The sequence below is a fragment of the Panthera onca genome, chromosome D2 (assembly GCF_046562875.1).
Source record: "Panthera onca isolate mPanOnc1 chromosome D2, mPanOnc1 haplotype 2, whole genome shotgun sequence".
Taxonomy (NCBI): Eukaryota; Metazoa; Chordata; class Mammalia; order Carnivora; family Felidae; genus Panthera; species Panthera onca.
In genome coordinates, this window is record NC_138349.1 from 80498903 (window position 1) to 80513336 (window position 14434).

The 14434-nt window shown below is 44.1% G+C and overlaps 1 protein-coding gene across 2 annotated transcripts in view; it reads right to left on the minus strand.

The window, feature by feature from the left end:
- Positions 1–2970: 2970 nt before the first annotated feature.
- Positions 2971–14434, minus strand: part of STAMBPL1 (STAM binding protein like 1) — a 33780-nt gene continuing 22316 nt past the window's right edge. The window contains exons 7-11 of one of the 2 annotated variants that reach the window (XM_060642970.3): positions 12669–12793; positions 10310–10447; positions 5474–5586; positions 4484–4583; positions 2971–3315 (exon numbers count right to left, since the gene is read on the minus strand). In XM_060642970.3, the coding sequence (XP_060498953.1) occupies positions 3259–3315; positions 4484–4583; positions 5474–5586; positions 10310–10447; positions 12669–12793 (533 nt within the window). In that variant the 3' untranslated portion in view covers positions 2971–3258. The remainder of the gene's footprint in view (positions 3316–4483; positions 4584–5473; positions 5587–10309; positions 10448–12668; positions 12794–14434) is intronic. The other variant, XM_060642969.3, reaches the window with a different exon arrangement.

A 14434-nucleotide genomic window follows, 5' to 3' on the forward strand; every position in this document is an offset into this window, starting at 1 on the left:
AGTTGGTTAAGCATCTGACTTCAGCTCGGGTCATGATGAGGTTGGTGAGTCTGAGCCCCGTGTCGGGCTCTGTGCTGACAGCTCAGAGCCTGGAGCCTGCTTTGGATTCTGTCTCCCTCTCTCTCTGTTCCTCCCCCGCTCATGCTCTGTATCTCTCACTCTCTCTCTCTCCTTCAAAAATAAATAAACGTTAAAAAATTTTTTAATTGTAACAAAATTAAAAGCATAATTATAAATCATTATTAGTACAAAATATATCGCTTTAATTTAAAAAACCCTTTCTTTCAAGAAGTCTGTTCTTGAAATCTGAGACCTAGTATGACTTAATCACCTGGCCATTCTTTCTGAAAACTATCTTCATAATGAGTGATTCCGTAAAACTATTCGAAGGCATTTTAACACCAGATCACAGGGATTCACACTCTCATGAATGTTGCTATTTAATGTAATTATGGGATTTCGGGAGATGGACAGGACAGCTTCCATAACACACGGCGAATGGATAAACTATCAGCTATTTGGCACTTTCCTTGCTACGGACTGAACGTTTGTACTCCCCTCCCCCCAAATCCATACGTTGAAGTCTAACCCCTGGGGGGATGGTGTCTGGAGGTGGAGCCTTTGGGACGTGATTAAATCATGAGGGTAGAACCCTCATGATGAGCCCTTATAAGAAGAGGCTCTAGAAGAGAGAGATGAGGTCTCTCCACCATGTGAGGACATGGCAAGAAGGCAGCGGTCTGTAAACCTGCAAGAGAGCCCTCACTCAGAACCCAACTGCGCTGGCTTTCTCTCAGACTTCCGGCCGCCAGGGCTGTGAGAAATAAACGTTGGTTAAGCCACCCACTTATGGTATTTCCACGAGAGCAACCCAGACGAAGACATGCCTTTCGATAATTAAAAAAAACGAGTCTTCTCGGACATCCGTATGATGAATCTCTAAAAGCCACTAACCAATGTTCTTGTCAGCTGTCCCCAAGGAAAACACCTTCTTGCCTCATGAAGAGCCAAGACTTCAAGACTCAAAAAGGAAACACGTCGCTTACAGGAACAGAGAAGAGTGTTTCGTCTATTTGTTCTCTCAACAAATAACCAGCTAAATTCTTCTAAGAAGAACAAGGAGCTGAATGCCTGCCTCTCTTCCTTGATCTGTGCCAAACCCATCACATGTCTCAAGCATCTTCTTCACAGAAGACATTCGCTTGCTACCTAATTCTGTAAGATGTGTCGGGTGAGAAACACCTGTTTCACCATGTTTTGAGGCCATGGAGGCTGGTTTCCCAATGAAAACCTCAGTCCCGGTCCAAGTGGTTGTGACAACGTATCCTCCAGTGTGACCTGTGTGGCGGCAGCATGGAATGGAGTGGGGAGAGACACGGACCACCCCTATGATACAACCTTAACTGACACCGCACCTCAAATAGCATGCCAGTCGCTCCTCAAACAAAATACTTCTCGAGAGAATCCAGGAGCAATCTCAGGAGCGGAGAATAACCCACAGACATCCTGCCTTGCTTGTCTATAATTGACAAGGTCTGCGGACAAGAGAGTCATTTCTGCATGACAACAAAGAAAGTCATTTTCAATTCCGTCTGTGAGAAAAAAAAACCAAACAACTTCAGTAAATATTTATCGAGTGCTGTATTAGTTTGCTTGACTGGCATAATAAAATACCACAGGTTGAGTAGTGTAAGGGACAGAAATTCATTTTCTCACAGCTCTGGAGGCTGGAAGTTTAAGATCAGGGCATTGGCACTTTCGGTTTCTTCGGAAGCATCCTTCCCTGTGGGGGGCTGTCTGGTCCCTGTGTCCTCCCCTGGTCTTCCCTCTGGGTCCCTGCCCTAATCTCTTCTTCACATCAGGACACCAGCCATATCGGCTTAGGGCCTTCTAGTGGCCTCAACTCACCTTAATTACCTCTTCAAATGTTCTACCTCTCAATAAGGTTACACTCTGTCTCCACAATTGTTTCCATTCTTAGGTTTTTCCCACTAATTCAATTTGCCTACATAGCACACAAGCCGCCTATTCCTTGTATTTCATCCCTATCTTTTGATCCAGGTAAATGTTTTTATTATCTAGGTACCAGTCACAAATCCCAATCCAAGCCTGATTACACCATAACATCGTAGTTGTTACCTTATTCAGTCTAAAGAGATTTTTCTTCCAATTTCCCATGCCTTGATTTATATGCAGATACTTTTCATTGCAAGCGTGCTTTCCAAATTATTCTCTTATTTATTCTTTTCGGCTGAAAATTATCAGGTATTTCCTACACTTCATTTCTCCTCCCCATCACCCCCGTTGACTTTCACGGTAACAAGCCGTCCACTTTAATCTGATTCTTTTTTTCTATTCTTCTCTCAAGCGTTTCTGCGTTCAGTCACCTAAATCAAGTTAATGAATCGTCTGCTACCTCAAGCCCTCGGACACCTGCTCCCTGAGCTCACCGTTCTGGTCTCGTCCGTTAGGACCCCTGCAGACGGATCTCTGAGCCGGACTTGCTGACATTGAACGAAAGACGGCTCTACCGCCTGCGGGCATGTTTCTTCTCGCACGTGAAAACTGCTCATCTTTTTCCGCCGGGGGGAATGACTGCAGAACCAGATGGCCTGCCTTCGGACCGCCTGGCACTCAGAATTTCTTGTTTGGAATCACATGTTTCAGGAGCGAGTTAAAGAATACAGTGAAGGGGCGCCTGGGTGGCGCAGTCGGTTAAGCGTCCGACTTCAGCCAGGTCACGATCTCGCGGTCTGTGAGTTCGAGCCCCGCGTCGGGCTCTGGGCTGATGGCTCGGAGCCTGGAGCCTGTTTCCGATTCTGTGTCTCCCTCTCTCTCTGCCCCTCCCCCGTTCATGCTCTGTCTCTCTCTGTCCCAAAAATAAATAAAAAACGTTGAAAAAAAAAATTAAAAAAAAAAAAAAAAAAGAATACAGTGAAACAGCTAAAGATCTGAAAACATGCGCAGAGACCTCTACAAATACTGGACATATTGTTGTTTGCAGCACGATTTATTATCTGGTCATGGTATTTGAGTACATTCACAGGTACCGACGTAAAAGCACTGTGACCTCTCCGGAGACAGGGCAACTCAAAAAGAGAACTTCAAAATGTGCAGGAGCAATAAATATCAAACTTTCTGATCTAAAACGTATAAATATAAAATATCAGTCACTTCAGGAAACATCTTAAGAAAATTCGGCAACCACACGTCCATGGGTAGATGTCTGGTGTTGACGGTACTAATCTTCAGAACACGTCACCTTAGATCCAGCATGGTTATTTTTATGTCTTTTACCAACACATGTTTGCATATCTAGGTAAGAAGAAATTGGGTTTACATCATAAGGTTTAATTAACACGGTTCTCGTCAGAGAGGGGATAGGAGTTCCCTGATATAAAAATGTTCCCAATTTTGAAAAGGTTCCCGATCAGAACGGACAGAATCGTGTTCATTCATTTCTGGCACGAACAGATTTACAGAGGTTGCCAAGTAGTTTTCATTTTAAGTAGATTCTAACTTCAAAATAATGTTTCTCTGACGTTCCAGCCAGGGAACCAGCCCGCAAGCAGTTAGGAGGAAAGATGGAGTCAAATAATATTTCTTTTGGGCTAAATCCAAGCCAATCAGCAGGTATGATTACGGGGGCCCCTGGGTGGCACGGTCGGTTAAGCGTCTGACTTGGGTTCTGGTCATGATCTCACAGTTCGTGGGTTCGAGCCCCGCACTGGGCTCTGTGCTGACAGCTGAAAGACTGGAGCCTGCTTCAGAATCTGTCTCCCTCTCTCTCTGCCCCTCCCCTGCTCGTGCTCTCTCTCTCTCTCTCTCTCTCTCTCTCTCTCAAAAGTAAACCAACATTAAAAAATTTTTTTAAAAAGAATTACGATTACAGTTTTCATCGAACCATTATGGAAAAATTAATGTGGCCACATCGAGCAGAAATAATTCATAAGACATTTAGCATCATTTTCTTTAATTGTAAGGAGTCTGAGGAAAACTCTATTTCCATGCACAAATGGAAAAGTAACTTTAGGCATATCAACTCTGCTATAGAAATACTGGCATTCTCTCGTAAATAAATTAATAGTGCAAAGAAACCAGAAGTACCCACAAAGATTAATTTTCGGGATAAGAAAACAACAAACTAAGCAGTACGGTGTTTTATCCATATCATACTCCTACTGTTTCTCTCCTTAAAAAAAGAAAGGAAAAGGTGAAAAACAAGTATCTGTAAAAAATAGTCAACACAGGGGTGCCCGAGTGGCTCAGTTGGTTGAGCGTCCGACTTCGGCACAGGTCATGATCACACGGTTCGTGAATTTGAGCCCCACGTCGGGCTCTGTGCTGACAGCTCGGAGCCTGGAGCCTGCTTCAGATTCTGTGTCTCCTTCCCTCTCTGCCCCTCCCCTGCTCACAGTTTCTCTCCCTCCCTCCCTCTCTCAAAAATAAAACATGAAAAAAATAGTCAACACAGCCTACTCACACTGAACAGCCTGGGGTCCTTGGTGTGTGGATGAAAGCCCTTCTTTTTACAGGCGGAAACCTCGAGCATGCCGGCGTTGGTCAGCCTGAAGATGCCCGTGCTGTTCCAGGGTGGGAACAAATGTACAAAAGTTAAGGATCATTTGGCTTTCCGGGGGCTTTGTTTGAATGGCCCAAGGATACATTTTCCTCAAAACGGGACGGAGACAGAAACCACAAAACCAGGAAGTCCACAGAGATAGTTTGAGCCGATTTTGCAATAACTGGCCCAGAGAGAAACCCCCAGGGGGCCAACGCCAACTCCATGCACCTGCTGGGCTAGAATGGGGAACAGGCAGCTGAACTGTCGTGTGAGACCAGAGTGGAAAACTGACACCCCATGGGAGGAAATTACAGGTGGCGGATATTTCTACTTTTTCTAATAACGTGAATACTGTTTATAGAAAACAGCAAATACTTGTCGAGCGCTAGCTACGGTGCCAGTCACTGTGCCAAGCCCTTTACGCCGACTGCCACGTAGCCGCTTCTTCACGTCAGTCCCGCTGGGCAGGTGTCAAGGATAAACAGACCAAGGCTCAGAGCGGTCACGTATCCCGAGAGACACACACCACGTGAGTGTGGAGCCGGGATTCCACTCGAAGTCTGTCTGACTCCTCTGCTCATAATCATTCGACAATAACCACTGTCTCCCAAACCTAGAAAGGCTTTGAAGGTAATTCAGCTAAGGCTGGAAATTGTTTTTCAACAGGAGACGATACAGTGGAAGTAAGATCTCACAAGGCGACCCGGAATAATGTCGTCACTAAATAGAGCCAGTGATTCTACTACGGAAAGGACCTTAGAGAGGAAGAGACAGCAGAGCTACAGGTATAAAGGGAGCTGGCTGGCACCAATCTCTTCTTCCCAAGGGCACGGTGCGTCTGCCTATCTAAGCGCCACCAGCAGCCCCAGGCAAAAGCCTTACTTGGACCCCATGGATCGGCGCACTTACTCTTTATGCTTCGGTGAGCAAACAATGGCGATGGCCTCGGGCAACATGAGCTGATAGGAACAGTGAGTGTGAAGGTCAACACTGGACAAGAACGCAGTTTGGGTCGGATGTGTCTATAAAAAGAAAAGAGGACAATCACACTGGAGGAGTGGAGTCTTAGCCAAGACCATAGCCCGTGCTCAGACAAAACTCCAGTGAGTAATCCATCATTAATTAAGTAAGGATTTTAGAAAATGGGTCACTGACATCACCCTTCCTTTTGTGCATCTTTGGGATGACCAAGACTTGCAGAAGAGGCTTTTGGAAGTGTTCATGTACTTTCTGCTTATTGGAAAAGACAGAACCGGAAATTAACGCGTATATATATATGTATATATATATATATATATACACACACACAACTCCACGCACCTGCTGGGCTAGAATGGGGAACAGGCAGCTGAACTGTCGTGTGAGACCAGGGTGGAAAACGGAGGCCCCATGGGAGGAAATTACAGGTGGCAGATATTTCCACTTTTATGGAAGTATATATAGTAGTCTCTCTCTATATATGGTATATACACCCATTCAGACACACACACACACACACACACACACACACACACACACACAATGGAATACTACTCGGTGATGAAAAAGAATGAAGTCTTGCCATTTGCAACAACATGGAAGGAACTAGAATGTATTATGCTAAGTGAAATAAGACAGAAAGATAAATATCACATGACTTCACTCATATGTGGAATTTGAGAAACACGACAGATGAACAAAAGGTAAGGGAAGGAAAAATAAGATAAAAACAGAGAGGGAGGCAAACCATAAGAGACTCACATGGAACAAACTGAGGGTTGATGGTTGATGGGGGATGGGGGTTGGGGAGGGGGGGAGGTGGGTGATGGGCATTGAGGAGGGCACTTGTTGGGATGAGCACTGGGAGTTTTATGTAAGTGATGAATCACGGGAATCTACTCCTGAAGCCAAGACTACAGTGTGTGTTAGCTAACACAGTACCTATAAAAACTAAAAAAAAAAAAAAAAGAGAGAGAGAGAGAGATTCTCATTAAGTCATGATAATGAAGCTAGGGGATAGTTTCATTATTATCTCAATTTTACACACAGGGATCCCAAGTCTCCTTTAAGTAACTTGCCCGTGGTCACACAGCTGGTCAGGAACAGAGCTGTGATTGGAAACTCACAGATACTTTATGCAAAACTATGGACACAAAAGCAAGTTTTCAATGAATTTCCCACATTTTGCTGTGTATCTTTCCGTGGATGCATCATTCCCTACAAATGGGAGAATGGAACTCTGCAAGTTGTTGAAGGGGTTTGGAACTAATCTTTCACAGCAAGTAAATACCCATATGATAAGAAGGAAGGGGAGGTTATAAACCCAAAGAAGTATCTTGCAGGTTTGGGGCTCTATACAAACGTGTGTTTAGGAGAGACAAATCAGAGGTTCACACTTGAGTATGAAAATACATGCACCTGTATTGATGTGGGCTCAGGCCATGGCTGATGCACAGTCAACCCCAATTCCCCTTGAAAAAGGAAAGTGACCATTTTAATCAGGAAACCGAGGTCCCTGGCATGGACTGCCTCGGTCCTGGTCCCAACCCTCACTGCCTATATGACACTGAGAAGATTACTTAACCCCCCGTGCCCACTTCGCCAGCTGTAAAATGAGAACAATCATCATTTTCTTCATGGGGTTGCTACATTAAAATTAAATGGGACAATCCATGTGAAGTTCTTAGAACAGTGCCTACCGCATGGAAAGGAATCAAAATCATTAGCTGTTTTTGTTGCCGTATTATTGCTGTTGTTGTTTCTTTTAATATTGTCATTGTTAACTGAAGGCCATGGGCCGATAAAAATCGCTTCATGGCCTTTCCACGTAACTATGGTCCGCTAAAGAAATGCAAAATTTTACAACTCATTTCCACTTCACTTTATAGAATTAATAGAATGAAGGTAGAATCCATTGAAATCTATTTACAGAAGATATGTGTTCTGCGAGGAAAAAGTTACCCTTGGTTTTAGTCTATAAAGACGTAGGTCAACAGAAGACTGGCAATTATCCTGGTTTTTAAAACCCAAATCTTTAGAGAGGGTCTGAGTAGAGGGGGTCTAACTGCCTGTTAATCTGATTCAGTGCAAACCTCCTGTCACTACGCAGAACCGTCCATGCCTTGGCGAGGAAGCAAGAGTCACTCAGAGGGACTCTAGAGCTGCAGGGAAGCAAACAGAGTGTCAAACAGACAAATCACGCAGCCTGTCCATTTATTTGCATGCTCAACGCACACCACGAGCGTCCTGAGCCCCTCATTTCTGGCAAGAGAATCACTTCTACTCTGATAATAGCAGCTCTCCCACGGGAGAATGGTGCTCCCACCCTACCCCCTCTATGGAAATCAAAATGACCATGACCATGACCATGACCGTGACCATAAACCATGACCGTGACAATGAATGCTGATGCCATTCACTGCAACTCGACAACGTGCCAGGCACTGAACGAGCCACTTGCCACATATTATCTCCTTCAACTCTTACAACAACATGGGACAAGTGCTGTTATTATCCCCATTTTACAGATGAGGAGACTGAGCTAAGAAGAAGAGTAAATAACGTGCAGAAGTTCACAGAGCCAGTCAAGGTGGGAAGGCTACATCTGAATCCAGCCCTATCTGATTCTGATTCAGGCCTTCTTTCCCATGACTAGCTCTGGAACCTGTTGCCACCATTAGGTCAATAAAAATCACAAAACGTCGTTTCAAGCCATTACAATTTAGGAATAGGTTTTAAACACGTTTTCATGGAACTTCAATGACTTGACATGGAGAAATAAATAAACAAAAAGCAAAATCCTGGATTTCTAAAATTTGGCCAAATCCATAATCTAAATGATGTAACTTCCTTATTGCCTACACTATATACACAGGTCATACGGGGAAAACCGGTTTTTTAATTTGGCAAATGTTTTGTAAGAGTAACTAACATTGACTCTTCAATGTAAGTATACTATAATGGACTGTCATTCCTTCTCAGTTTATGTTAGAATTTCTTTGCTACAATTTATTTTGCTTTAAAATGCATTCCTGTCGCAGAAAATCACATTAAACTGAACAGCGCCTTGAAAATTCAGCAATTTCTAGGGGCACCTGGAAGACTCAGTCAGTTAAGTGTCTGACTTTGGCTCAGGTCATGGTCTCATGGTTAGTGAGTTTGAGCCCCCCACCCCACCCCCATCGGGCTCTGTGCTGACAGTGGGGACCCCGCTTCGGATCCTTTGTCCCCCCCTCTCTCTGCCCCTTCTCCCCTCTCAAAGATAAATAAACATTTTTTTAAAGTTCAGCAATTTCTAAGCACACAGGAAGGCACATTACTTACTGTTAAATCAATCAAATAGACATATTTGGGAAAGTTTTGCAAACTCTTCATTAGAAATAATTTCTTTCATTTGGGAGGCGGTTGTATTTTTCAAAGGGCTCTCACACTTGGTGTCTTACTTATGGCTCACACGAATCCAGTGAGGGAGACAGGGCACTCACTAGCCCTGCCTGGTCATTGAGGGTCCCTAGAAACAAGGAGGAGACTAAGAGAACGTAGTAACCTCTAGGCAGAGCTGGGACTAAAGTCTCCTGCACCCTCTGAAATTACATAGCACCAAGTGCTTGGTGATTTTGTGTGTGTGTGTGGTGAGGGACCTAAGTATGTGTCCTGCCCCTACTCAGTGCATCCTTGAAAGTCAAGTAAAATAAAAAATGGTCACTAATTGGGGCGCCTGGGTGGCTCACTCGGTTAAGCGTCCGACTTCAGTTCGGGTCATGATCTCATGGTTGGTGGGTTCGAGTCCCGAGTTGGGCTCTGAGCCTGTTTCAGATTCTGTGTCTCCCTCTCTCTCTGCCCCTCCCCCCTCCTCTCTCTCTCTCTCTCTCTGTCTCTCTCTCTGCCTCTTAAAAATAAATAAAAATGTTGAAAAATCTGTACAAAGAGGTCATTAATATCTCTTTCGGGGCTCTTGGATGTGCCCTGAAAATCTTGGCCATATCTCATTCCCACTATCACGGGATGAATTGTCCTTACCCCAGGTCCAAATGTATAAGACTGAAGAGAAAAGTGTCCCCCCAGACAGATTAAACCATGGAGAGGAAAAGTAGAGCACTGTCACCAAAACCAAAGGCTACAATTATCTGAGTTCCTAGAAACATGTGCTTCAAAATTCACTGACGTTATCTCATTCTAACACAGACAATTATCATGGAGTCAATTATTATGACATCTGTTCTATGGATGATAAAAGCTGATGTCCAGATTGCTTCATTTGCCAACATTCCTGTAAAGAATTCTTAGCAGAGCCGAGATTTACACTCAAATCTTTTCATTCGTAAGCCCTTTCTTGATTCTATGATGGCCTGGTGGAGGTTCGAACCCAATATATTCGGCCCCACCATGGCTGTTTATGCAGCGATAAATTCATCCTTGGCCTGTAAGGGAGATGCGGAAGAATGTACGGTCCCTATCGGACGTTTACAAACATCTGTTTGAAAGAACTATTTTTGAGGAATCTTCTTAAAATAATCTACTTTTGACCCATGGCACAGGCAGAGAGAACAGTAACGGTGTAGTCAAGATTAATGAAAACTCTGACTAGGTCTCCATTAGGCCATACAAAAGTCATCAAAGCAAGTCATTTATTACAGGACATTTGTTACACTTGAAAAAAATTACAAATAAGAAGCTATTTGAAGGAAGCTACATGTCCTCAAGGAGGCAAGCAGCACCCCACAGAAAACTGAGCAGAAACTGCAGCTGAAAAAAGGTCGCACGTACGTGGATCCATCCGAGCGTGAGGAGGCCGTGTTGGTCCTGAACGCTGAATAACTCTTCCACATTTTCCACATCACAGTAGTCCGGCCCCGCAGACTGCTTTGGCACAATCACATGGGTGATAGTAAATTCATTATGCGTCTAGAAAACAATTGGCAAAAAGGATATCGAGCATCTGAAAGGGAAAAAAACGAAAAAACAAAAAACAAAAACCCACAAACTGAAATGGAAATACAGTGATTTGCTGTAAGACTAGAGAGCGTCCGGGCCACCCGGTTGGCTCAGTCGGTTAAGCGTCCGACTTTGGCTCAGGTCATGATCTCACGGCTCATGACTTCAAGCCCCCTGTCGGGCTGTGTGCTGACAGCTCAGAGCCTGGAGCCTGCTTTGGATTCTGTGTCTCCCTCTCTCTCTGCCCCTCTCCCGTTCACGCTCGGTCTCTCTCAAAAATAAATAAAAATATTAAAAAAAAAAGAAAAAGACTAGAGAGCATCCGTCCCACCACCTGCAACCTCCCAACCCATCGACACTCAAAATCAAAGCCTCCCTCTTAAAAACGGATTCTTTGCCAAAAACTTGAGAATCAGCTCTCTGGAATTCAAAACCTATGTTCACAATGGAAGATGTATAATAAATAGGAGTTCTTAGCCTCCCAGGCTGGTCCACGATGGCTTAGTTAATAAATAATGCCTTGATGTATTACATTTGCCGTGGAAAAAATGCAGAACAAAACAGCAGCAGGTTGATGCAGGAGACTAAGTGCTTTTGTGGTTTTACTGAAGGACGTTTCTAAGGCGTGTGGAGGTTGATGGTCTTGTTTTTATTTTATTAATTATGTTTAATTTCACTTCCAGACCTAATTTTCTTCTGCTACTGGGGCTACTCACGGGGATCGCCCATAATTAAGGTACTGTTCTGGATTTGCATTCAGAAAAAGAAAAAAGGCAAAAGAAACCACTCCCTTCAGGTAAAAGGTAAGAGTCGAAGGAAAAAGGCTGAGAAGAGTGGGTACGATCCTCAGGCGGGAGATGTCATGCTGACAGTGGGTGCCCACTCCTCCCTGAGGACCCCTTTCTCTCTGCCCTGACGGGGCTCTGTTCCTTCGGCCTGGATCGTAACTCCTCCCTCCATCCCCCCTCCCGCCTTTCATGGCTAACTTTATGTATTATCTTCAGGCCTGGCGTAAACGTCACTTCTCAGGGAAACCCTTCTTGACCTTCCCAGACAAGGTCAGTTTCCCAGTCACACACGGCCATGATGCCCTGCACTTCCAGGGAGAGCACCGGCCCCACCGATAACTAGTCACCTGTCTGATTCTTCATAGACACCTTGTGAGAGTCACAGGCAAAGACTGTGGCTCCTCTAGGCTGCAAATGCCAACACCAAGCCCAGCGTCTGCCAAACGCAGGTACTCAGCACATGTCGCCCGAAGAAGAATGAATGAAGAATCAGTCAATCCATCAAACTAGGTACAGCATATGGTCTTAAAGAGGAAGCATCCACAGTCCCCGCCCCCCACCCCAAGGGCAAACAAGGTGGCTGTGGGGAGACCGCGGCAGGCCGTGCTCTTGTGCTTGTTGTCTGTGCTTCGTCCCTCCCGGAGGAAAAGTGAAGACGTAGAACTGGAATACGGTAGGAGAACGCGTGTCGACTAAAGCGTATTATTCAAGTAAGCAGCAGTTCCCAAGCTGAATGCGCAGGACAGAAAATGTGCCTGGACCCAGAATTGAAAACTGGTATCCAAATGACTCTACGAAGGGCACTTTCAACGAAACATTATTCAGCCTTCTTGCAAGTAGGCAAGTGAGGCTTATGCACATTCTCTCTTCTGTCCTCCTTGTTTTGACATTGTCGTTTCATCGCATATTTCGGATGAAATCTTCCGTATGTAAATGGGACCTGTGCTGTAACATTTCAGCTTCCTGAGACTACCGTCTGAAACCCTCATTTTATTCCACATGTGTCTGAAAAGGGTGGCAAGATGTCACCCACCAAGCCCGCTAGAGTTAATTACATAAATACATGTGAAACTAACCGTTGCAATGGAACTCTGGTTTAGAAAACTAGATGGTTTTGGAAATTGTAAGACCTATAATCCATCATTTTTCTAAACAAAGGTTTAATATGTGGTTTCATTCATTCTTCACGACCAGCTTGTACGGTATCCCTGAAATTTTGCAATCCATTTCCCAGGATTCATTGCATTCATAATGACAGTAGTCTTGTGTCATTAATCCAGGTAAAGATAATTTCATAATTTTTGCAGCTCTTAGGATGCTTTTATTCTGTTCTGCTTATCGCAAGAAAGCCATTACTACTGAACGTGTATCTTGGGCAGAAAGATATGAAACAAAGACCATACCAGTTTTCCACAGAGTATTCCACACGTTTCTACTCCTCTCACTGTATTAGATTCTGCCAGCAGCAGAAATTTGTGGCAGAGGTCTCTGGATAAAACTACACAGCGCAGTCCTTCAACCACTAAATCTAAGAAACAGAAAAGGCAGAAAAAGCTAAAAAAAACCAGATCTTCCATCCCATCCATCAGAGCTATTTTTGGCAAGCAACTACCGGGCGATATAAATATAAAAAATGAGGGGTGCCTTGAGAGGCTCAGTCAGTTAAGCATTCGACTCTTGATTTCGGCTCGGGTCGTGAGCTCACGGTTCACGAGTTCGAGCCCCGCATGGGGCTCTGCGCTGACAGTACAGAGCCTGATTGAGATTCTCTCTCTCCCTCTCCCCAACTCACTCTGTCTCTCTCAAAATAAACTATATATATATATGTATATATACATATATATATATATATATATATATATATATATAATTGCACCATATATATAAAGCGTGTGTGTGTGTGTGTGTATGTATATATATAGTGAAATTATCAGGTGTTCCACTTCCTATATTTTATTTTTAAACTCTTAAAAGTACACATTGACCAGAAGGAAGGTAAAATTCCACTTTGCATCTAAATTATTTTGTGAACAAGTGGGAAGGTGCAAGCATTTTTCCATCTTTGTGCCCCAGATCAACTGTCTGCATAGATGTGTGAGGCTTTTGGAGGTACCAAGCAAATATACCTTCACCTGCACAGGCTGCAGCGAATGGATCTCACGGACCATCAGGCATAGGATAGATACTCTTTCCTGTGTCTTCCGTATGTTTCTGAGAGCTTCGTGAAAGTTGGTGATCGTTAAGTAAAAGCACTGTTTTCAGAACTGATTAGTGATAGGGTAACTTATTAAATAGTTGCCTATCGTAACTCTTTTAAAATAAATGGAAACGCAGACTGCAGTCCGACAGTGTCTGTGGGGAAAATCTACCCCATTTGGTTTGGGAGCTTGCCAGTGCCGACGGAGGGGCACCAAGCAGAAGCAACTGTTGGCAGAAGCTTATAATCCATCTGGAGGGTAACGACCTGCGTGCCGGAGAGCCTCCTGGGCAGGGACATGCTAAACATGTACATTTACATTTGTATTTGTATTTTTTAATGCTTTTATTTATTTTTGAGAGAGAGAGAGAGAGAGAGAGAGAGAGAGAGAGAGAGAGCACAAGCAGGGGAGGGGCAGAGAGAGAGGAAGACACAAAATCCAAAGCAGGCTCCAGGGTCTAAGCTATAGCACTGATGTGGGGCACAAACCTGTGGACCACGAGATCATGACCTGAGCTAAAGTCAGACGCTTCACTACTGAGCCACCCATGTGCCCCTACATTTTTTAAAATGCAGGGTTTTTTTAAAGTTTATTTTTATTTATTTTGAGAGATAGAGAGCAAGCAGGGGAGGGGCAGAGAGAGAGAGAGAGAGAGAGAGAGTCCGATGAGATCTGACAAATGCAAGATCACAACCTGAGCTGAAGTCGAGAGTCAGACGCTTAACCGACTGAGCCACCCAGGCGCCCCATAACATTTATGTTGACATTTTTAAGCAAACGATTTTCTTAGCATCTTCTTCCCTCTCCAGTGTAAGTATTTACCTTTAACATTCATGTGTTTCTTGGCTAAAATGCATGAAAGAAAAATAAATGCTTGGAATTCTTCTCATTTCAAATCTCTATACCATGACCAGATACAGTCCTGTTGATTACAGCGTGCTGTTCTATCCGGGCGGGCAAATTTTAAGGTT